Genomic DNA, 23,049 nt, shown 5'->3' on the forward strand with positions numbered 1-23,049 from the left:
GCGGGCAGTGCGCGACGGCGGCGGCGGCGCGGGAGGTTCAGAGCGGGAGCCCGGGCTCGCGGACGGCATGGAGGACTACGAGCAGGAGCTGTGCGGCGTCGAGGACGATTTCCACAACCAGTTCGCGGCCGAGCTGGAGGTGCTGGCCGAGCTGGAAGGTGGGGCGCGGCCCCTGGCCGTTGGGGAGGGCTGTCCGGAGCTGCGAAAGCCGGGACAGTGGCGACCTCGGGGAGGGCGTGCCGGGGGCCGAAGGGGCCTCCACGCCGCCGCTGGCGGGATCTGCCGTCTCGGGGCGGCCGCTGACAATGTCCTCTCCCAGCAGGGGCGTCGACTCCGTCGCCCTCCGGGGTCCCTGTGTCCACCGCGGGCCGACCCCCGCGGACGTTCGAGGAGGCCCTCACCAGAGGGGACGCGGCCTCCAGTCCCGCCCCAGCCGCATCTGTGGGCAGCAGCCAGGGCGGCGCCAGGAAGAGGCAGGTGGACGCCGACCTGCAGCCGGCCGGGTCTCTGCCCCACGGTAGGTGGGCGGCATTGCCCCAGGGCCTCCGGAGTGGGCGCGAGGCTGGGGAGGCCTCTGGTTCTCTGCATGTGTCTCCCCCAGCCCCCAGGATCAAACGGCCTAGGCTGCAGGTGGCCAAGAGGCTGAACTTCAGGTCGGAGGAGATGGAGGAGCCGCCCCCTCCCGACTCCCCGCCGACGGACATCACCCCGCCGCCGAGTCCTGAGGACCTCGCAGAGCTTTGGGGCCACGGGTGTGTGGCTTGGACATGGGCGTCCCATGCCATCTGTCCAGTGGGACTCAGATGGAACCCATCCCGTGCCTTGGATGAGGCCTGGGGGGTGGGGAGGGTTCCATGGCTGAGTGGTCTTGGACACGCATATCCAAGGGTGACCCCATGCTTGAGTTTCTGCCACTGAGCCCCGGTTTCTCCCCAGAGCCTCAGACGCTGCTGCCGACGTGGGTCTCACACGGGCCTCACCAGCTGCCCGCAATCCTGTCCTGAGGCGGCCCCCCATCTTGGAGGACTATGTCCACGTGACATCCACGGAGGGCGTCCGGGCCTATCTGGTGCTGCGTGCTGACCCCATGGCCACGGGGGTGCAGGTGCGTGGCTGTGGCCTTCCTGCACGGTGGGTGGGGCAGTGCTGCTCAGAAAACGGTCCTGGGAGCCCTCACCTGTGCCATTTGCTTAAAGTGGGTCGTGTGCACACCCCCAGGGGCTGCAGAGGGGGAGGCTGCGTCATGGGGCATAGACTTAGAGGATACAGCCTCCACACCCCAGGCTGCTGTCCAGCCTGTTTGCATGGCCCGGGGGGTGGAGAGGGCCTACTCCCTGCTTCCCTCTCTTGCTTTTTCCTGTTCCTCCTTCCTCTTAAAGCTGCCCCCCAACTTCCCCTTTGCAGCTGCCCCATCTGGATGGTTTTTTTCTTTTGGCCCCCCTGCCCCGTCTCCCACCCCTCACCGGCCAGCTTACTGGGGTTGTCCCACCCGGGTCCCTGAGCACTGATGGGGGCTGACGTGAATCCTGTGACCTACGAGGGGCCCATAGGCAATTGTCCTCCCTTCCCCACAGGGCTCTCTCCTCCACGTCTCATGGCGAGGCGGTGGCCAGCTGGACCTGCTGGGTGTGTCCTTTGCCTCCCTGAAGGAGCAGGTCGACGGCGAGGTTGTGGCTGCGGGTTTGCTGGGGGGCGGTGGCAGGGCCGCCTGAGCCCTCCTGATCCCAGCCTGTTGTTTACACAGCGGCGGGAGCGGCTGCTTCAGGAAGCCCAGAGGCTCTCAGACACCCTGCACAGGTGACTCGGCTGGCCCTTCCGCCCTAGGGACCCTTGTTGGCTTTTGCACCAACTCCTAGCTCCTAGCACGTGGGTTGGCATGGTCCCTGCGAGTTGTTTGTGGCTCAGGACGTGGTCCTCTCCAGTCTCAGGTCGGGGGAGGAGAAGGCAGCACAGCCCGTGGGGGCCCCTGAGGAGGAGCCGACTGACGGCCAAGATGCCTCCACTCACTGCCTCTGGGTGGATGAGTTTGCACCCCAGCACTACACGGAGCTGCTCAGTGATGACGTGAGGTCTTGCTCTCGCTCAAGTGTGGCTGGCTTTCTTTGTTCCCAAGAGGGAAGAACCTGGGCCCAGTGATTTTTGCACAGCCAATCCACTGGGCCTCGGGGATGGAGTAGGGCTCTGGTTTGTCCCTTTGAGTTGTAAGGTGGGGAATTGAGCACAGGGCTGTGTGCTACTGGTCCCCCGTGACCTGTGAGGCAGGCCAGGGGTTCAGGGTGTCACCTGATCCAAGTCTCTGTTCCCTTTCCTACCTTCGTAGCAGCTGACACTGGGGTGACCTTGGGGAGGGCAGGGGCCTCCCAGATGGGTTGTGGCCAGAGCCGTGGGGATGGAGCCCCTGGTGTGAGCCTCACGGTCACTCACTGGCAGGAAGACGGGGGTGGCCGTCCACCCTGTGGCTCGGTGTCCCGTGGTGCACGGGGCTCACCGTGGCAGGCTGACTGTCCGTGCCTGGAGGCGGTGCCCTCAGGCTGTGCCTCCCTTCCCGTGCTGCCCGCAGTTCACCAACCGCTGCCTGCTCAAGTGGTTGAAGTTGTGGGACTTGGTGGTGTTTGGCCACGAGAGGCCTGCCCGGAAGCCCAGGCCCAGTGTCGAGCCGGCCCGGGTCAGCAAGGAGGCCACGGCCCCAGGCAAGTGGAAAAGCCACGAACAGGTGCTGGAGGAGATGCTGGAGGCCGGCCTGGACCCGAGCCAGCGACCGAGGCAGAAGGTGAGCCCCGCTGGCTGTGCCGCCGGCAACAAGCCTGAGGCTTTGCACTCGGCGCCGGCACCCTCGCAGCTTGTTGACTTTCTCCAGGAGCCGTGGGTGTGATGACGTGTGGGTCTCGGCGTGCAGCGCCATTAGCACGAGTTAGAACTGGATCTGTTCCAGTAACAGCTCGGGGGAAGTCATTGTCCCTGAAGGGCTGGGTGGCTGGCCAGGACGATCTGGGTGGATGGTGGGTGGTTTCTGGGGGTCGGTCACATGGGTACCAGTTGTGTTTTGTCTGCACGACTCTTGTTTTGGGCAGGGGTTTTTTCTGTTGCTATATTGGTGCGTGAATGTGCTGAATTTTGTTATTATTTGATGGCTGGAGTGGGGTGGGGGGAGCACCCAGCCTGTGGGACACGTGGCAGTCCCTGGCTGCTGGGCTGGGAGCGTCCTGTAGGTGCGGTGCACACCATGCCTCCATCTACCTGGGCTGCAGGTGGCACTGCTCTGTGGGCCCCCGGGGCTGGGGAAGACCACCCTGGCACACGTGATTGCACGTCACGCGGGGTACTCTGTGGTGGAGATGAACGCCAGGTGAGTGACGTGAGGCCTGTCTCTGGCTCGCCTTGTGTTCTGATGTGTTTGAGTTTTGGCGGCGGACCTGAAACCGGGTGTGGATGTTCCCGTCTTGGGGGTGGTGGGGGCCTGGGCGTGTGGGCCGGGGAAACGTGTCCTTCCTCGGGGTTCACGGGATCGGCAGCAGCCGCGTCACGTGGCGGTCTCCACGCAAATGCAGCAGCCCTGGCCTTGGGAGGCTGCCCTGCCGGGGACGCCCACTGCCCTGACGACCCCGACCTCCCCGTTGCAGTGACGACCGTAGCCCGGAGGTCTTCCGCACACGTATCGAGGCGGCCACCCAGATGGAGTCGGTGCTGGGTGCTGGCGGGAAGCCCAATTGCCTGGTCATCGATGAGATCGACGGGGCCCCCGTGGTGGGCTCCTGATGCCTGGGTAGGTGGGTGGGCGGGCAGGCAGGCGGGCAGCAGGGCCTGGACTCACTGTGTCCTCTGCATCTGCCCCAAGGCCGCCATCAACGTCCTCCTGAGCATCCTGAACCGCAAGGGGCCACAGGAGGTGGAGCCACAGGGCCCGGCTGTGCCTTCGGGTGGCGGCCGACGGCGCCGGGCAGAGGGGGGGCTCCTCATGAGGCCCATTATCTGCATTTGCAACGACCAGTGAGTGTACGGGCGGGTGCCACGGTCAGGAGAGGCCCCGGTGCCTGGAGGGAGGGTCCCGGCCCGTCCCTGTGTCCTGGGCTGTGGTGCCAACCCTGGGGTCCCTGGCCCTGCCGCCTCTCCTCAGGTTTGCACCTTCCCTGCGGCAGCTGAAGCAGCAGGCCTTCCTGCTCCACTTCCCGCCAACTCTGCCCTCGAGGCTGGTGCAGCGGCTCCAGGAGGTCGGTGGAGCCCCGGGGGCGTGGCCTCGTTCTGGCCCCTGATTCCCTGCCCCTCCCCATGGAACCCTGGTAACCCCCGAAAGGATGGGGCATACCATCGGGCCCTCCAGCAGCCCTCCTCCCCCAGGTCTCCCTGCGGCAGGGCATGAGGGCCGACCCGGGGGTGCTGGCCGCCCTCTGTGAGAAAACGGACAATGACATCCGGGCCTGCATCAACACCCTGCAGGTGGGCGGCCGGCAGGCACCTCGTGGGGTAGGGTGGGGTCGGGAGTTGGCCGCCTCTCATGCCTTCGCCCCGTGTCTAGTTCCTGTACAGCCGGGGCCAGCGGGAGCTGAGCGTGCGGGACGTGCAGGCCACACGCGTGGGCCTCAAGGACCAGCGCAGAGGGCTCTTCTCGGTGTGGCAGGAGGTCTTCCAGCTGCCTCGAGCCCAGAGGTAGGTGGTGGCCACAGCCTCGGCCCAGACGCTCACGGTGCCTGGACCTCTGGACACCAGCCCTGCATGCAGGCCAGCACGACCCTCGAGGTGGGGACTCAGTGTCCTGAGCCCACAGCTGCCTGGTCCGGCCTCCAGGGCCTTCCTCAGCCTTTTCCTGGCTTGTTCTCACCTCTACAGCCTTGGCGGGTCAGCCAGAGAAGCCTCCAGGGCCCCCTGTGGGAAGGACGCCCTCCATGTGGTGGGGCCTCCAGGGCGTCCCTCTCCAGGGCGCCCCTTGACTCAGCCCCTGCCCTGGCTGCACCCTCATTTTTGCAACATTTGGCCTGGGCTGTGGTCTCTGAGCTCCTGCCTGCCCACACCACTTGGCCTCCTGTAGGCAGGAGCAGCCAGCATGCCTCTGTCCTGACCTGGTATGGGACCCCAGGGGATGCTGGCCTGGTCGTGCTGCAGGACATGGGAAACGCTGGTCTGGGCCTGTGGGATGTGCTGCTCCTGGCCTGGACCTGGAGGGTGACTTTCCCTGGAGTCCCCTAACCCCAGAGGGTCAGGGTAGGGCTCCTCCCAGAGTGGGGCTCCTCTTCGGCTTAAGGGAATGTTTCAGGAGGTTGAGGTCCGGGCGTGTCTTTGGCTGTCTCCACCTGAGCGAGGGAGCAAGGGCCCTGCTGAGAAGAATGAAGCGGGTGGCAGCTCTGATGGGGCCTCCGAGTGTCCCTGGGAGACGGTGGGGCTGCCTGTGCTTTTAACACAGGTCCATCTAGCTTCAGCACCCCACTTGCAGGCGCCGTGTGGGCCAGGACCCTGCCCTGCCTGCTGACACACTCCTGCTGGGTGACGGGGACGTGGGCTCCCTGACCTCCGCCTCACAGCGATTCTACCGTGTTCTGCGTGCCGCTGCCTCTGCGGGCGAGCACGAGAAGGTGGTCCAGGTACCTGTCTTCCACCAAAATCCCTGCCTGGGGGCCGCTTGGCTAGGACCTGGGCTGTGACCCTGCCCCTGCCGGCCCTCCCGTGTGGATGGGGAGGCGTTTTTGGGGGTGCTGAGAGAGGCAGGTCCGGAGATGGGGTGCCAGGAGGGTGGGAGGGACTGCAGGGCACGGGCTGGCAGGCAAGGAGGGAGGGGCGGCCGTCTGACGGGGGAGGTCGCTCTGGTGGCTGCTTGGGACTCTCAGCGGGTTGGGGTGGAGCCCCTGCCCGACAGCCTCGCCTGGGGCTGTGAGGGGCTGGATTCTGGACTTAAGATGCACATGGGGTAGAGAGCAGGGCGGTGAGGGCTTCCTGCCGCTCTGCCCCTGGGAGTCCCTGTCTGAGCTGCCTACTGATTGTAAGCGGCTTTGGATTAGCAGCTGGGGATCCACAACCAATCCCCAAATCCCAAAACCCGCGATGTGGAGGGGCAGCGTGGGGCAGCGTGGAGCAGCGGCAGGGTTAGACTCCCCCGTGGAACAGGGTTGGGGGCTGTGGGGTGTGGAGGGGCAGTGTGGAGCAGCGACGGGGATAGACTCCCCCACGGAACAGGAGTGGGGACACCACAGCCTGGACTGTGGTGGGCAGAACTTCTTTAGGCAGTCTAAGGAGGGACTGAGTGAGGCTGGATCCCTTTGGTTCCTGGAGGCCGTTTGGTGGGTGGTTCACCCCCTTGTGTCAGCCTCTGTCAAGCTGTAGTGAGGATGCTCAAGGTGGACCCTCCCCCGACCCCCTGGGCCCCGTGACCCCTTGCTGGTGTGTGCTGCTGCCCCAGACGCCCAGCATTGTGGGGACCCTTGTGGAGGGTCTGCGAAGCCTTCGGTGGCAGGCGGCAGGCAGGAGTGGAGGGTCTGCGGCAGGAGGTGGAGGGTCCGCAGTGGTGCACCTTCCCTGGGGTGGGCAGGAGCTCAGGGGTTGCCGGCCGCCTGCAGGGTCTGTTTGACAACTTCCTGCGCCTGCGGCTGCGAGACTCCAGCCTGGGCGCTGTGTGTGCGGCCCTCGACTGGCTGGCCTTCGATGACCTGCTGGCGGGGGCTGCTCACCACAGCCAGAGCTTCCAGCTGCTGCGCTATCCGCCCTTCCTGCCCGTGGCCTTCCACGTGCTGTTTGCTTCCAGCCACACACCCAGGATCACCTTCCCCAGCAGCCAGCAGGAGGTGTGCTCGCCCCTGTGCCACTCCTGCCCCTCCCCCGTGCTCCCTCCCGCGCTGCCCGTGTGGCTGCCCCCAGCCCCGTGCCACCGCCCCCGTGCTGCCCGTGTGGCTGCCCCCGGCCCCGTGCCCCCCTGCCCGCGCTGCCCGTGTGGCTGCCCCCGGCCCCGTGCCACTGCCCCCGGCCCTGTGCCACCGCCCCCGTGCTGCCCCCAGCCCCGTGCCACCGCCCCTGTGCTGCCCGTGTGGCTGCCCCCGGCCCCACCCACCATTCTCCCCTCGCCCGGGAGGCCCTGGTGACCAGGCCTTGGCTCACTGCCTGCCCCAGGCCCAGAACCGGATGAGCCAGATGAGGAACCTTATCCAGACGCTGGTGTCCGGCATTGCGCCAGCTACGCGCAGCCGGGCCACGCCCCAGGCCCTGCTCCTGGATGCCCTCTGCCTGCTCCTGGACATTCTTGCGCCCAAGCTCCGCCCCGTGAGTGCTGTCCACGGGGTGGGGGACTCCCTGCCTTCTGCCCTCCCATCCCAGGTGAGCATACATCTGTACAGCCTGCTCAGCCCCCTGCTTGCTGCCCCCCGTCTCCCAGGTGAGCACGCAGCTGTACAGCACCCGTGAGAAGCAACAGCTGGCCAGCCTGGTGGGCACGATGCTCACTTACAGCCTGACCTACCGCCAGGAGCGCACGCCCGATGGCCAGTACATCTACAGGCTGGAGCCGTGAGTCCGCCACTGCCAGGGGTGGGGGCCTGGCCGTGCTCCACGTTCCAGGGCCCGCATAGGGCCAGTAGTCTGAAAGCACGGTCATGGCGTCTGGGGGTGGCGGGCCTCAGTGTATCTTTCGCTCAGATGTAACCGTGAGGCGGGGTCACCTCCATCCACCTGAGATTGGCTCTGGGACCTGAGCTTTGCTGCAGAGCTGCTCCCAGCCTTAGCACCCCCACATGGAACTGGAGCTGGGGGCCCCGAGAGTAACTGCACTTTCCAACGCTCCGTTTCCCGCTGTGGGATGGCCATGGGGGTGGCGGGGGTGAGGCACGGGTCTGTGGCCCCGGGGTCCTGCTGCCCCAGCGACGGCACCAATGTGCAGGACGCTGTCACTCTCCGTGGCAGCCACTGGCAGGTTTTATCGTCGTCCCACATACGCTTGCAGTTGGGGAAACTGAGGCTCGGGGCAGTTAAACCCGGCTGCCGCAGGGTTGGGGTGCGGTGGCACCAGGACTCAGCCCCACATTCCCGCTCTGGCGTTGTGGCTTTTGGAGTTTGCGGTTGGAGCGCCTGGCGGGTCTCTGGCCCTGGGCCTGGCCCCGCTGACCTGCCCTGGTGCCCCCCCCCCGCGCTGAGCAGGAACGTGGAGGAACTCTGCCGCTTCCCTGAGCTGCCTGCCCGCAAGCCCCTCACCTACCAGACGAAGCAGCTCATTGCCCGCGAGATCGAGGTGGAGAAGATGCGGCGGGCGGAGGTTTCTGCCCGGGCAGAGAACAGCCCCCAGGTGAGCCCACCCAGACTCTGGAGCAGGTTGGGGTCTGGGCATGCACCATCCCCACTGTAGCCCTGTGTGGCCAGATCTCACAATGCCTGCTCCCTGCAGGTGGACGGGAGCCCCCTAGGGCTCGAGGGTCTGCTGGGGGGCAGTGGGGAGAAAGGGGTACGCCGACCTGCCCCACGCAACCATGAGCAGCGGCTGGAGCACATCATGAGGCGAGCGGCCCGGGAGGAACAGGTGTGGAATGGGCAGCCGTGGGGATGGGACCAAGGTACATACCTTCGGGGGTGTGGCTAGGGCAGTCATGAGGCGGGGCCAAGGCACCCATGGGGTGGGGCCAGGGTACCTTTGGGGGTGTGGCTAGTCGTGAGGTAGTACCAGGGTACCTTCAGGGGCAGGGCCAGGGTACCTTCAGGGGCGGGGCCAGGGTATCTTCAGGGGTGGGGCCAAGGCACCCATGGGGCGGGGCCAGGGTACCTTTGGGGGTGGGGCGGAGCCACAGGAGGAGTCCGGCTGAGGGTGGGGCTGGCTCATTGCCCTAAGAGGGGGGCTCTGAAGGACCAGCTCCCTACTCTCAGCATGACGAGGGCTCTACCCAGGCCTCAGTTTCCCGTCTGGGCAGAAGAGTGGCTGTATTGGCTCTTCTTGATTGGCACCTGGCGGGGAGCAGATGGCAGTGAGGGGTGAGGGGCAGCTGGCCTGGGCCGGGTTCGGAAAGGTGTCTCAGAGGTGCTTTGGCCCCTCCTCCCTGGAAAGGCTCTCGGTCTTCCTGTCTTGGGTAGGGGCTGGATGGGGTATCTGTCCTATGGGACTGACTAGTTCCTCCTCCCCATCAGCCTGAGAAGGACTTCTTTGGACGTGTGGTCATCAGGAGCACAGCAGTCCCGAGTGCAGGTGTGTGTGGGGGGTGTTGTGGGGTTGTGTGGGGCCTGGGGTGCTGGGGTCTAGCTGAGGAGCAACCCTGTGGCCCCGCAGGGGACACGGCCCTGGAGCAGGACTCAATGGAGCGGCGCATGGGCACGGCAGTGGGCAGGAGCGAGGTCTGGTTCCGCTTCAACGAGGGTGTCTCCAATGCTGTGCGGCGCAGCCTGTACATCAGGGACTTGCTCTAATTCTCTCTGACCTGCGGACACGCCCCCGCATTGCTTCCCGCAGAGTGTAGGGAGACACAAACCTGGAGATGTGTTTATAAAGTCACGCCTTTACAGACTGTAATCGCGCACGAGTGGAGTGGGCTTCACAAGATAGAGTGAGTGGGGCCGGGCGCAGTCTCACAGGATGGAGTGAATGGGGCTGGGCACAGTCTTACAAGATGGTGTGAGTGGGGCTGGGCGTGGGCTTACAGGATGGAGTGAGTGGGGCCAGGAGTGGGGTTCACAGGATGGTGGGAGTGGGGCCAGGCGTGGTCTCACAGGATGGAGCTAGTAGGGCCGGGTGCAGGCTCACAGGATGGAGCAAGTGGGGCCAGGCATGGTCTCACAGGATGGTGTGAGTGGGGCTGGGAGTGGGGCCAGGCACGGTCTCACAGGATGGTGTGCGTGGGGCCAGGCACGGTCTCACAGGATGGTGTGCGTGGGGCTCACAGGATGGCGCATTTGCCCTTTTCCACCCATGGGTTGTTCTTCATCAGGTCGGGGTTCAGGAAGGGGTCCTTGGGGATCCCATCCTCGATCCACTTCAGCAGCCTGCGGGTGGGCGGGTGGTGGGTGAGTGGTGGCACCTGGCCCCCGAGGGCCTCCTGCTGCACCTGCCTGTCGGCGGTGGTGGTCGTGGCTATGAAAATGAGCGGCCAGCGCAGGGCAGACAAATGAGAAGCAAATCAGACGGGTGGGGCACTCACTCAGGGATGGTCTTGGACGCCATCTCCCGCTGGAAGGCCAGCTGGTACTTGAGGCTCTCCACCTCTTTCTTCATCTGTGGCACGTCCCATTCCTCCATGGGGTCAGGGGCTTCCGAAGCAGCCAGCCTGGGGCTGGAGGGCACAGGAGGAAGCCACAGGGCCGAGGCTGCCAGCCTGTAGTCTCCACCCCCGCTGCTCCCTCCCTGCAGGCCTGAGCTGAGCCCCCCAGGATGAAGTGGGGAGAGTCCCCACCACTGCCTGAGCCAGTCCCCTAGGCGTTGCTAGGGTGCAGGGCACAGGGCGAGTTCCCACAAGGTCCCAGCTCCCACCTCCTCTAGTGGGACTACTTAATTGCAAGAAACTTTACCTTCTCAGCTACTCTCCCATACCCCCCCACACCTTACGAAGGTCCCTTGCAGGCAGCAGAAAGGGTGCTCAGCACGGCAGGCCCCCAGCTCGCACCCTCCCACTGAGGCCCACGCAGGCTGACCCAGACTACGTTGTGAGGCATGGGGCGAGGTCCTCAGGAGGTGGCCCCTGCCCTGCCCCGCTGTGTGTCCCTCTGCTTTGCATGGGCAGAGCCCAATCCAGAGCCAGGACTCCTAGACAGGAATGTTCTGCTGCAGTTTGCATCTCTGGCAGGTGGGGTGTGTGCTCAGTATCTTGGGGGCTCAGGCTACATGACCCGAGTCTGGGACATGGGCTGTGGGTGGTCCCTGGGTCCCCAGTGTGTCTGGCCACCACATACACGTTACCTGCATGCTTTCTGCTTGTGGCCAGCCTGGGAAAGCCACAGGTTGACACCTTTCAGAACTGCTACAAGTTTGAGGCAAGTGGGGGTGGGTTGCCCCCTGCCTCTCCCACTCCCTACCCACTCCAGGGGCCCAGGGAGTCCCTCACTTCGTCCCAACCCTGGCCCCCATCCCCAAGGTAGGGAAATAGGGCTGAACCTTGGGAGGGTGGGTGGGGGGTTGGCGTTGAGTTTGGGGGAGCCTGCCTCTGGCTGTGAAGGGGGCTCCTGGCCCAACAGTCTCCCCATCCCTTTGGTCGTGCAGCTGCGCCGGCCACCTAGGGAGGGGCCCAGGGCCTGAGGTGAGTGGGGTCCCGGTTGGTGAATTGGGCAGACTCCCAGCAGCCGGCAGAGGGTCTGCCCGTAGTGGGGTGGGAGCCCGGGGAGCGAGCGGGGGCAGGTTTCTGGGGGAGTGATCAGGATCATGCAGAGGATTCCCTCCCAGAGACCCTGGAGTTCCGGCACCCCCACCCGCCCCCATCCCCGGTGCAGGCCTTTCCTCGGAGACCCTACACTCAGCCTCGTGGGTGTGGGACCAGCTGCGTGTGGGTCCTCCCAGGCCCGGGGTGTTGGTGCCCCGCCCGCAGCCCAGTTCTCGCTGCCTGGCCCTACCTTCGCGCAGCTGCCGCCAAGCCTGGCCACCCGCCCCGTGCACCCCGTGGACGCCCCCAGCCACGGGACTCGGTGGGCACTGCAGGCGGCGCACGGCGCTCAGATGGACACAGCTCCCCCGCACCGCGCGAGCCGCCTCCCTGCCTGCAGCACCGGCTCGGGTTGGGTTTTGCTGCCCACGGGGCAGCTGCCCTCGCCCCGGGAGTTAGGGTGAGCCCAGGGGACTGACCTGGGCCAGCTGAGAGCCGCGGGGCCTCAGGGCCCTCCCTAGCCCCAGGGGCCTGTTCATCGGACCTACCTTGAAAAGGTGACAGTGGAGGGACAATGACAACGGCCAGGCGACCGCAAGTGACAGCGAGGGCCAAGTGATGTTCCGGGAGTCCGCCAGGCAGAGCCCTGGCTGTGCCCCGCCCCTCCCGCCACCTGGGCCCTGGCGCCGCCCCCACCCCCCCCTCAGGGCTGGGCTGACCCCGGAGATAGCCTGTGCTGGCACCTCCCCGGGGCTCACCCAGCGGGTGGACATGCAGCCAGGGGCCAGGGTGGGGCTGGTCCATTTTCCCTGAGGGGCCAGCTTGGGCCCTGGTGGAGAGGTCTCCTTCCATTTGAGGGGGTGGGTTCCCCCTTCAGTGTCCTGGGCCAGCCGGGAAGGGTGGGGATGGGGCTGGGACGCTTTGCCCTCTGGAGCCTCTGCAGCCTGCAGGGTTCAGGTGACCCTCAGCTGTCCCCCCCAACAGAGGCATCCTGTGTGGGCCATGTGGCTCACCCTGGGATGTGAGCCTCTTCCTGCTGGGGGCCCCGGGGCTCCGTGGAGCTCCCGGCTCCAGCCCGATCCCTGGTTCCCAGACCAGTGGCCAGCACGGGGCAGCTCCCGAGGGCAGGAGGGTGCCGTGCTTTTCAGTCTGAGCTGAGCGTGGTGGCCTGAGGCATCCCCAACACCGGCCCACTGTGGGTGCTCTGGGGCACGCTGCCTTGGGAGAGGTGCCCCCAGCTGCAGCACTCGGGCCGGGGTTGTGTGACCTCGAGGCTGTGGGGAGGGGGCTTCCCTTTGGGGCTCCGCACCTGTCAGCCTGCAGAGCTGAGACTGGCCCCTTTTCCTCCGACACGTTTTCCCGTGTCTCCTCCCACTCTGCCCTGGGTGCACCCCTTGGGCTCCTGTGGGAGCTGTGCCCCATGTACCAGCAGATGACGCACGCACCAGGCTGCATCCTAGGTGGGGGCCCCCAGGCAGCAACAGCAGCCTCTGGGGGCACAGGGCCAAGCTCCCCAAACTCAGTCCCTGCAGAAGCTGGGCCACCCCCGGGGAGGCCTGGGCCAGGCCCTTGGTGGGTGCTGCCAGGGCCAGGGGACTGTGAGCAGGTCACTCTGCCTTCCCCAGTGTCACAGGGAACCGCCCAGCCTGCCTGGGGTGGCCCAGAGCCCTGCAGGGGTTGTCAGGGAGAGGTGGGCCCTGTCCCTCTTGGGCACCCAGGCCCCTGAAGTCACTCAGCAGGACTCCCTGCCACTGTGACTCTGAATCGGGGCCACCTGCACCTCCCGCCCTGATGTGGATCGGCTGGATCAGAGGCGCCTCTGGAACTGGGGCACATTAGGGAAGGGATTATTTTTATTATGGATTTGGGGGTGGGGCGGGGAAGCTTAAAGCCCAGGGCACCAGGCCTCTTCCTCAGGGCAGATGGTTGCCCCTCTTGGCATGGTGGGGGCTAGACAAGGTCTCCCAGGTCCCAGTGCCCGCCCTGTCCTGCCTGTGCCCTTGGGTGCTGTGACTCTGGATGCATCTTAGTTTCTGGGCTGCTGAGGGGTCTCCCTGTGGCTGGGGGCACCACTCCACCCGGGCACCAGACAGTGGAATGGCTGTTAGGGGAGGAGTGTGTGCCACCCCAGGATGCAGGCAAGGCAGAGGGGACCCCAGGGCATGTCCCCGACGTTCACTGGGACAGCAGGTGGCTTGGAGCCAGGGCCAGGCGGGGGGACACCCTGAGTTCTGCAGCTGAGTTGTGAGAGCTGGGGGTTCTGTGGCCACTCTCAGGACCCCAAGTGGCCTTTGCATTTGCTCATTTGGAAGGACCTGGGGGTCTCCTAATGGGGTCGCCAAGGCTCCAGGTTCTGGCTTTTGGGCAATTCACTGGACCCAGTAAGGTCACTGAGGGTGCCTGAGCTCTGTCCAACACGGCCAGTGCCCCCAGCGAATCAGGACACAGGTTGGAGTGTGGTGTGGGCCACCAGGACAGCCGAGACGGGCTGTGGGGCCACGTCCTGGAGTGAGCACTGCCCTGTGGTCCAGGCAGATCCTGCCAGTCGTCAGCGTCTCAGCAGAGAAGTGGCTGTGTGTACCTGCATGGTGGACCCGGCCTGCCTACCTGAGCAGGGTCTGGGTGACCCCCAAGGCCAAGGGCAGGAGGAGGTTGAGGGAAGTCGGGGCAGGGCCAGGGCAAGCTGAGGGCCTTGGGTCTGTTCCAGGCCCATGTCCCAGGCATGTGATGGGTCCCGTCTCTCACCCCACTTCTGTGGTGTTTCCGGTCGCTGGGGGGGGGCACTAGTCAGCCCCCGTGTCGTATGGACCCCCAGAATCAGAAGCAGGTCCTGTGCTGACCTGGGTGGGTACAGTAACCTCTGCTCCTGTGTGAGGGTCTGTGAGATCCCGTTCTCAGTAAGACGGGGGTCTCGAAGACTGACTTCGACCTTCCTACCAAGGCTGCACTCAGAAACCCGCAAACACATCCAGGCGCTGACCCCTTGAGCTGGAGTCAGCCTCGGGTCTAGAATCTGCCTCCCCACAGCTGGACCCGGCTTCAGCGATTCTCATTGGGAGGAATGGCAGCCATTCCCCCAAGGGAGTGACCACAGCCTCCCAAGACCAGGGGCTCCTTTCTGAAATTAGGCCACTAATTGGGCCGCTGGGTGAGAACACGCAGGGCTCTTTCCGCTGGCCTAGAAATGGCTGTCCCTGGCCTGAGGGGCTCCTGACCCACCAGGCATGGGGCTGTGCCACTGGGCCTGGCCTGGGGCAGGAGCATCGAGACCCCCCATTTACAGCCAACCAAGACCGTGGGGGAAGCACGGGAGGCCGGAGGCCCTTCACGCTGACTTTAGGGCTTGGTCCCACACTGGCACAGGGGGCTCTGACCCCTTCCTAGCGGGAAGCTGCAGCAGGGTCTCCCGGAACTGGTCTCTCGCTGTGGCCTCAACTCTGAGTGGGTGGGGGAGACAGCCCCCGACACCAGTCAACTCTCCAAGGAACAGAGGGATAAAGTGCTGAGCTGGGGACCCAGGACCAGCCCCGTCCTTCACCCGCCTGTGCCCTAGGCTCTGCAGAGGGCTCTGGCTGTCCTAGGGGGACCCTGTGGCCTGCAGGCCCCAAGCAGCCTGGGGGCGGTGGGTGAATGTGTGTGGAGGACATGCTGACTTCGCTCAGTCCCTGCAAACAAAACCGCAAACGTGGGGCCTGGGGAAATAACGAAGGAAGCTCCTCACCAAAGGAAGCTCACTCCACCTAGTTAACTGGAGCTCACGGCAACGACTTTTATGTCATCTGTGAAAGTTTCAAAGTGATTTTCAAAAACAATTTAAGCTCTTAAACCCAAGCACAGAAAGCAGAACGGAAAACTTCAAGGGATGGGGTGGGGGGAGGGGGGAGGGATAGCATTAGGAGATATACCTAATGTTAAAAGACGAGTAAATGGGTGCAACACACCAACATGGCACGTGTATACATATGTAACCTGCATGTTGTGCACATGTACCCTAAAACTTAAAAGTATAATTAAAAAAAAAAAAAACTTCAAGGGAATCCCGGGTGCGTGGCTGTCATCACCTGACCTCCATTGTGTAGTCAGGGGCCTGCTAGGGGCTCGGCCGTAGCCACGCTCACACTGCAGCCTCGGGGTAGCGTGCCTGCCTTAGCTCGCTTTACTCTGAACAGCTGCAGGTCAGTCTGTGGTTACAGTTGCCGGAGGTTTCCTACTTAAGAGACGCCCGTCTCCTGAAAACCTAGGTATCTCTTTGCTAACCAGAAGCATGGCCTGAGGCAGGAGGCCCTGGAAGGACAGAAGCAGGCTGGGCGGTGGATCCCCACGGGCTCGGATGCCCTAGCTCCTGGCCTGAGGACTGGAGGTCAGTGTGTCACCAGAAGCAATGCCAGCTGGGCTCCCGGGGATGGGGTGCTGCCCCCATTCAGAACTTGAGTGTGTTTAAGGGGAACCGACAGGCAAAATAACAGCCTGCTGGGTTCAGAGGCCCCCACTGCTGGCTACACCAAATTACGCTCTTTCAAGAGCACCAGCTCAAAGGAGTCGCAGATTTTCCAAAATAGACACACATTTGCTCAGCCGAGGGTGGTGGGAGGCCTTGAGGTGAGACCTTTCCAAGGTCTGTGGGGGAAGAGGAGGGAGAGTGAGTCGCGCCTTCTGCCCCAGGCCACCCTCCGGTGTTGTGGTCCCTGGGGTGGCTTTCCTAGGAGCCCATGATCCGCAGGGTGGTGGCCAGAGCCGTGCAGCAGCCTGGCTGGGCCTCTGGCTTTGGGCGAGTCCCTGCCCACACAGACGGACAGTTGCTTTGGGATGACTAGGCTGGGTGCAGTGGCTCACACCTGTCATCCCAGCACTGTGGGAGGCTGAGGCTAGAGGATCCACCCTGGAAGGTGGAGGCTGCAGTGAACTGTGATCACGCCACAGCTCAACAGGGAGACCTTGTCTCAAAAAAAACAAAAGGGGATGACAAAGGTCCTGTGATTTTGCCCAAGGACAACTGGAAGTTATGATGGTGTGTTCTGGCCTCTGCCCATCCCCATGTCTTCATTCAAACATCCCGGGCTGGGTGGCCACCACTGTAAGTGCATCAGGGCCCAAGGACCCGCCTGTACCACTAGCCACGGGACACGCTGTGAGTCCAGGTTGGCCTCTAAGACCCTGGACGGGTCACGCCGCAGCCCATCAGGGATCCTGGGACCCCCAGTGCAGGGGGCGGTCCTGCTGTTGCTTCCGGGGCTAGGGAAACCACGGAATGTCCAGTCTTCCAAATCTGATTGGCAAGTGGGTTTGGCAGAGCCCAGCCAGACGCTAGGATGGCCCGAACTGACCAGAAGCCCCCATGCAGAGGTGGCTGCTGGGGACAGCCAGGTCACCCCAACACGGGTGGGGCAGCTGCACACCCCACTTCCCACCCCATGGGTCACAGGCCTCAAATGTGCATCCTGCTACGTGGAGACCAGACCACAGGTGGCCAAGCTCCGTCTCGGGAAATAAGCCTGGGGCCCTGGGCGGCCGGCACTCACTTCCTGGCTATCTCCACCACCACGTGGGGCAGAAAGACACCGGCCTGGATTTCTGAGCTCCTGAACAGCTCAGGAACAGCGCAGCCGCTCGCAAACGTAGTGTGCGAGGCACAGACTGTTCCAGGGTCTGGCCTGCACCCACAGGGAGCTCCTACCACACAGGCCGCTTCTCACAAGGGGACACCGTCCACCCCCAACCCCTGGGGCCCAGAGCAGCCCCAGAACAGACACATGCACCCCAAAAAGGGGGTCACTGGGGTAGATGCACGCATCTGGGGACCCTGTGTGTCATCCCAAGTGGGCCATAGCCCTGGGCATCTGGTCTTACGTCCCGGGGCTTTGCCAGCAGAAGCCTCCAGGTATGCAGGGTCTGTGCTAGAGGCCTCCAACCGGCCACCATGGGCTGTCCTCCCGTGTGGCAGCACCCAGGTCCCTGCAGCGCCTGAGACTCCTCACACTCAGTGGGCAGCAGAGAGCCCCTGAGCAGCCTCGGTATGTGCAGATGCACAAGGCTGGCAGGAGCAAGGGAGGGAGGGGCTCTGAGGAAGGCGCCTGCGTCCCCACAGATCAGTCACTTGATATTTGACATGACCTGCAAACGTTTTATTTGCAAAATACAGAAAGTAGACGACAAGAAGTAGCGGCTTAAACCTGTAATCCCAGCACTTATGGAGGCCAAGGCGGGAGGATCCCTTGAGCTCAGGAGTTGGAGACCAGCCTGGACAACAAAGTGAGACCCTATCTCTACAAAAAAATACAAAAATTAGCTGGGTGTGGTGGTGTGCACCTGTGGTCCCAGCTATTGGAGAGGCTGAGGTGGGAGGATTGCTTGAGCCTGGGAGGTGGAAGCTGCAGTGAGCTGAGATAATGTCACTGCACTCCAGCCTGGGCGACAGAGCAAGACTCTGTCTCAAAAAAAGTTGAGGCAGGGCATGGTGGCTCACATATGTAATCCCAGCACTTTGGGAGGCCAAAGTGGGCGGATCACCTGGCCAACATGGTGGAAACCTGTCTCTACTAAAAATACAAAAATTAGCCAGGGGTGGTGGCCTGCGCGCCTGTAGTCCCAGTTACTCGGGAGGCTGAGGCAGGAGAATCACTTGAACCCGGGAGGCGGAGGTTGCAGTGAGCCGAGATCATGCCATTGCACTCCAGCCTGGGCAACAGAGGGAGACTTCCTCTCAAAAAAAAAAAAAAAAAAAAGTTTGGGCCGGGGGCGGTGGCTCACGCCTGTAATCCCAGCACTTTGGGAGGCCGAGGCGGGCGGATCACGAGGTCAGGAGGTTGAGACCATCCTGGCTAACACGGTGAAACCCCGTCTCTACTAAAAAAAATACAAAAAAGTTTGCCGGGCGTGGTGGTGGGCGCCTGTTGTCCCAGCTACTGGGGAGGCTGAGGCAGGAGAATGGCGAGAACCCGGGAGGCGGAGCTTGCAGTGAGCCGAGATCGCGCCACTGCACTCCAGCCTGGGCGACAGAGCGAGACTTCCTCTCAAAAAAAAAAAAAAAAAAAAAAAAAAAAAAAGTTTGGAGCCACGCGGCCACAAGCCTCTTAAGGACGCCTGGAGCTCCCAGAGCACCCAGGAGCTGAACGAGGCAGGAAGGGTCCTCCCTACAGCCTCTGGAGGGATCGTGGCCCCCATTACCTTTTCAAAATGTCACCTCTCCCCGCGGTGTGACCCTCAAAAGCTAGATGTGCCCAGGAGGAAGCAGCCCAGGCCGCACACCTTCCCTCCCGCTCCCTCTGGCCGCGGGGCCTCAGCCAGCGCTGCTCCCTGACCCGCCTGTGCCCTCGCCAGGGCCCCTCGCCGCCGCCTCCTGCCGCCTCCCGATATGGCCAAACACCGGGGCGCGAGCCCCGCGTGCAGGCGCCGGGCCTGGGCACCTGTGGCCGTCCCGCCAGCGGCCGTGTTCTGTCCCTGCATTTAGAGAAGGAGGATGGCAAAGGGACCCGCCCGCGGATCCCTCTTACAGGTGGGGACACTGAGGTGAGACGGTCAGGGCTGGCCGCAGGGCGTGGCGGGCCCTCCAGGCAGTCGCCCAGACCACCCGGACGGCCCCGCTCGCAGCCTTCGCCCGCGCCCGCCAACTTTTCAACTGACCGTCGCGCGCCGTTTACTTCCGCCTTGGGAGATAATTTCCGGGTCCCGGCAGGAAAGGGTCGGACGCGCACTGTGGCCGCCCGCGTGACGTCAGCGCTCGACGCAGCCATCTTGGCTCCTGGCAGCGGCGGCCCAGGCCTCGGTCGTGGGCTGGGCGGCCATGTTGGAGTCGGGCAGGGGTCTCATATCCGGTCCCTCTCCACTGGCGATGATCGATTGCATTTGATGGACGCGGCGCTGGTCGAGAGTCGCTCGCATTGCTCGACACTTTCTGCAACTCCAGGACCGTAAAACATCTCGAGGATGGCTAAAGGCGCAGGCTCCTGCAGAATCAGATGATCCAGAAGGATGCCCGCTGTCTTTTTGGTCCATTTCAGTTGTAAACCAAGAAGTAGCCGGGACAGGCCTCGGTGGGCTTCGGAGCGTGTCTCGGCAAGGTCGAGGTCGCGCCTGGGGGACAGGTCGATACCTTTCTCCAGAGATGGTTTTGAGGCCTCCGTATTTAAAGGGGGAAAGCGGGCTGCGGAGCCCACGGTGGGAAGAGAAAAGGAGAGGTGGGGGGTGGGTGGGGGGGCGGGGGTCGCCGATGATGCGTCCCCAGGATGAGGGAAATGGAGAGTGAGATCTGACCTCGCGTCTGTAGTTACCTGCCCAGCAACACAGGGAGAGGCAGTAACTTGCCCGGCTCCGTCTTCGGCTTCGTTCTGTCCTTTTGGCAGCCTGAATTGGGGTCCTGAGCTTTTACTTTCACACCGTCCTCCACAGTTTCCTAAATGGGATCTGGAATGCTTCTTCCCTGGCACACCTGTGAGATCTGAGGCAGAAGCCAGTGTACAGAAACAGGCGTCGCATCAGTAGGCATTCTCCAGAGGCCGACCAATGTATTGGAGAGAGAGATGGATAGACGGATGAGAGTGGATTTGTTAGGGGAATTGGCCCATGCGGTTAGGGAGGCCGAGAAGTCCGGGGAGGGATGCCATCTGCAAGCCGGAGACCTGGGATGCTGGCAGCCTGGCTCGGTCCAAGTCAGGAAACGGAAGAACCGGGGGAGTTAAAGGTGTGACTCTCAGGCCAGGGCTGAAAGCTGAGAATCCAAGGAGCCGCTGGTATTAAGTCCTGGAGTCCCAAGGCTGGGGGCCCTGGGGTTCTGATGTCGAAGGGCAGGAGGAGGAAGAGAGAGTCCTAGCGCCAGGAACAAGAGCAGAACTCCTTTTCCCTCTTTTTTTTTTTTTTTTTTTGACAGAGTCTCGCTCTGCCTCCTAGGCTAGAGACAGAATGCAGTGCAGTGGCACAACCTCAGCTCACTGCAGCGTCCACCTCCCAGGTTCAAGCGAGTCTCCTGCCTCAGCCTGAGGAGTAGCTGGGACTACAGATGCATGCCACCATGCCTGGCTAATATTTTTTGTATTTTTTAGTAGAGATGGGGTATCACCATGGCCAGGCTAGTCTCGAACTCCTGACCTCAAGTGATCCGCCTGCCTCAGCCTCCCAAAGTGCTGGGATTACAGGCGTGGACCACCGTGCCCAGCCCCTTTTTGTTCTATCTGGGCCCCCAGGCGATTGATGGTATCCACCCACATGGAGGGTCTTCCCTTGGTCCCCCAACCCCCAGGCAGGCTCCTCTGGAAACCCCCTCGCAGACACACCCAGAAGCAGCGCTTTATGAGGTCTCCAGGGATCCCTTCACCCAGCCAAGTAGGTGCTTGAGACGACCCACGGCAGGTCAGACATCTCCCTCCTCGTCCACTAGGACAGTGTCTGATTTGCCCTCTTTCCCTCCCGGCATAAGCTGGTCCAGAGAATTGTCACAAGACAGAGTTACACATTTACTTTAAAGATCCTCGTGGGCTTCATTCGTGATGCTAGATTCGGGCAACGCTTGGCTCTACAAAGAGCAGGGAGTGCCCTGGGGGGCTGAACAGAGGAGGCTGGTTTTCTAGACGGAAGGGCTGAGGAAAGCGGAAACAGAAAACACGGATCGCTCACTTCGAAGCTGCCTTTCTTGTAAAGGTGAAAGCAGAAGAGAACTCCTTATTGTACCGGCCAGGACCGGCCTGTGTGGGGATTTGGCTGTTATTCCTCCTGGTTTCTCAGAAGTTCAGATAAACAACTTAGCTTCAGTTTGGCGACATGGAACTTTTTTTTTTTTTTTTTTTTTTTTTTTGAGATGAAGTCTCGCTCTGTCGCCCAGGCTGGAGTGCAGTGGCGTGATCTTGGGTCACTGTAAACTCCGTCTCTCCGGGTTCAAGTGATTCTCCTGCCTGAGCCTCCCAAGTGTCTGAGATTACAAGCATGTGCCACAACACCTTGCTAATTTTTATATTTTCAATAGAGACGGGGGTTTGCCATCTTGGCCAGGCTGGTCTCGAACTCCTCACCTCAAGTGATCCTCCTGCCTCGGCCTCCCAAAGTGCTGGGATTACAGGCATGAGCCACCGCACCTGGTCACCAATGGCTTCCTATAGATTTCATTTAACAGAAGGAAGGGAGGGGAGGGGAGGCTGTGGTAGAGGCTGGGGGATTTGAGGAGAGGCTGCAGAGGTTGCTGTGGGTGAGGAACGGGTCCCCTCCGGTTCCCTGAGGAGGGCTGGGAGACGCAGTGAGGTCTTTCTGATGCAATTTTCTATGAAAATGCTGCCCAAATCTGGACCCCATGGTACCTGGGCTTTGAGGGTTAGCAGAGCCTTTCATGATGTCCCAGATAGATCCTGCCGAGGCCTCAGTAGAGACGGTGCAGCAGGGAGGGTGTGGGACAGGTCTGGGTGACTTGGGACATGGAGCCAACAGTATATAGGGTGTTCCTGGTGGCTTCTCCCAAACAGGCCACATCAGGATGTCCCAGGGAAGTAGCACAAACCCAAACTGCGTGTGCCCCCTTGGCCCAGAACCTCTGGGCTCTGGAGCAGGCTCGGATCTATGGAGGGTTTGCCTTTGGAGCTTCCCTGGGACGTCCAGTGCGCTCTGGGCTGCCCCGGGCTGCTCTCTGCCCAAAAGGAGGCTCCCGCACTGAGGAGCCAGCAGCCAGAGGACTGCCCTGTGGGGAGGCAGACCTGGTTCTCGGGACACTTGATGTGGATGGGGACTGGCCGGCCTCTCCCTCAGCAGGGAGGAGGTGTGGCATGGAGGGGAGGAACGGCTGTCCACACGTCTGTGTTTGCCTTGGGCTCCTGGCTGGCTCTGCCACTTACTAGGTGGCTGGCATGGGTGAGTGGCCCAACCTCTCTGAGGTCTGCTCGTTAGAGGACAGGGAGGACAGTGCTGCCCAGGGCTGTCGGGAGGGTTGACTGAGACGCCGTGTAAAGTGTTTGCACAGTGCCTGCCAGGGGGCTGGGGGTGGTGGCTCATGCCTATAATCCCAGCACTTTGGGAGGCTGAGAAGGGAGGATTGCTTGAGCTCAGGAGTTCAAGGCCTGCCTGGGCAACATAGCAAAACACTATCTCTCAAAAAAAAAAAAAAAAAAAAATTAACTGGGCATGGTGGCTCACACCTATCATCCGGGCTACTCAGGAGGCTGAGGCAGGAGGATCTCCTGAGCCCAGGAGTTTGAGGCTGCAGTGAGCTGATTCCAGCCTGGGACACAGAACGAGGTCTTGTCTCTAAACAAACCAAAAAACATGAATACTGGCATATGCAAAGCGCTTAGTCATAGGTGAACTTAAATGGAAACTATTAATTGAAATCAGGGCTTTGGCCAGGCACTGTGGCTCACACCTGTAATCCTAGCACTCTGGGAGGCTGAGGCGGGTGGATTGCTTGAGTCCAGGAGTTTGAGACCAGCCTAGGCAACATGATGAAACTCTCTCTACCAAAAATACAAAAATTAGCCAGTTTCTTAACCCAGTCTCAAAAAAAAAAAAAATTAAAAAGTTAAAAAAAATTGGAGGTTACATGGTTCTGGATGGGATTTTTTCTGTTGCCTAGAAATTGTATCTAAGGCTTAAATGTGAAAATAGAAAGTACAAAGTACTCCCATGACCGAGGGTGGGACGTAGCCTCAGAACGCTGGGGTCATCATACCTGCCCAGTCCTATGCGAGAGGCTGAGAGAGGCTGGCGCTGGTGAGACTCAGTGGCTGGTGGGGGCTCAAGCTCTGTGGTGAGAATTCTCGCCATGGTCTTCAGTTACCCCTAGAGATGCCTGCAATGGTGTGGGCTGAGTCCCACTCCCCAGACGGGGAGGTGGAGGACC

General features: G+C 62.4%; 2 protein-coding genes and 1 long non-coding RNA gene across 6 annotated transcripts; 1 reads left to right on the forward strand and 2 right to left on the reverse strand.

Annotated features, from left to right (window-relative positions):
* Nucleotides 1–2: 2 nt before the first annotated feature.
* Nucleotides 3–9,463, forward strand: CHTF18 (chromosome transmission fidelity factor 18). 4 transcript variants are annotated; one of them, XM_054534438.2, is made up of 22 exons: nt 3–158; nt 323–517; nt 602–752; nt 937–1,105; nt 1,575–1,667; nt 1,745–1,797; nt 1,923–2,064; nt 2,561–2,770; nt 3,249–3,346; nt 3,621–3,744; nt 3,836–3,987; nt 4,115–4,208; nt 4,336–4,434; nt 4,514–4,644; nt 5,426–5,573; nt 6,543–6,767; nt 7,090–7,239; nt 7,352–7,482; nt 8,110–8,254; nt 8,354–8,485; nt 9,085–9,142; nt 9,224–9,463. In XM_054534438.2, the coding sequence occupies exons 1-22, from the start codon at nt 68–70 to the stop codon at nt 9,358–9,360; spliced, it is 2,928 nt and encodes a 975-aa protein (XP_054390413.1). In that variant the 5' UTR covers nt 3–67; the 3' UTR covers nt 9,361–9,463. The 4 variants fall into 4 exon arrangements, 3 of the variants coding, with proteins under 3 accessions (XP_054390413.1, XP_054390412.1, XP_054390414.1); XR_008514765.2 differs by having other exon boundaries at nt 6–158; nt 320–517; nt 8,354–8,519; nt 9,224–9,289; XM_054534437.2 differs by having other exon boundaries at nt 6–158; nt 320–517.
* Nucleotides 9,422–10,257, reverse strand: GNG13 (G protein subunit gamma 13). Its single transcript, XM_024233335.2, has 2 exons — nt 10,089–10,257; nt 9,422–9,933 (listed from the first exon to the last, which is right to left on the reverse strand). Exons 1-2 carry the CDS (start codon nt 10,184–10,186, stop codon nt 9,828–9,830), a joined length of 204 nt encoding a protein of 67 aa, XP_024089103.1. The 5' UTR covers nt 10,187–10,257; the 3' UTR covers nt 9,422–9,827.
* A 7,090-nt stretch (nt 10,258–17,347) lies between these two features.
* On the reverse strand, nt 17,348–20,092 carry LOC129050894 (uncharacterized). The gene is made up of 2 exons (XR_008514767.2): nt 18,861–20,092; nt 17,348–17,503 (listed from the first exon to the last, which is right to left on the reverse strand). It is a non-coding gene; the product is annotated as an uncharacterized LOC129050894 (long non-coding RNA).
* Nucleotides 20,093–23,049: the final 2,957 nt, after the last annotated feature.

Source organism: Pongo abelii, chromosome 18 (genome assembly GCF_028885655.2).
Source record: "Pongo abelii isolate AG06213 chromosome 18, NHGRI_mPonAbe1-v2.0_pri, whole genome shotgun sequence".
Taxonomy (NCBI): Eukaryota; Metazoa; Chordata; class Mammalia; order Primates; family Hominidae; genus Pongo; species Pongo abelii.

What these genes read in the sequence shown, in the direction of transcription:
- CHTF18 (XM_054534439.2), top strand. Translation starts at nt 68, where the DNA reads ATGGAGGACTACGAGCAGGAGCTGTGCGGCGTCGAGGACGATTTCCAC. An exon ending in CAGCTGCCTCGAGCCCAGAG is followed by an intron (nt 4,645 to 5,425) that starts GTAGGTGGTGGC and finishes CCCCACTTGCAG; the next exon opens with GCGCCGTGTGGGCCAGGACC. An exon ending in TTGCGCCCAAGCTCCGCCCC is followed by an intron (nt 7,240 to 7,351) that starts GTGAGTGCTGTC and finishes CCCGTCTCCCAG; the next exon opens with GTGAGCACGCAGCTGTACAG.
- GNG13 (XM_024233335.2), bottom strand. Translation starts at nt 10,186, where the DNA reads ATGGAGGAATGGGACGTGCCACAGATGAAGAAAGAGGTGGAGAGCCTC. An exon ending in GCGTCCAAGACCATCCCTGA is followed by an intron (nt 9,934 to 10,088) that starts GTGAGTGCCCCA and finishes GCCCACCCGCAG; the next exon opens with GCTGCTGAAGTGGATCGAGG.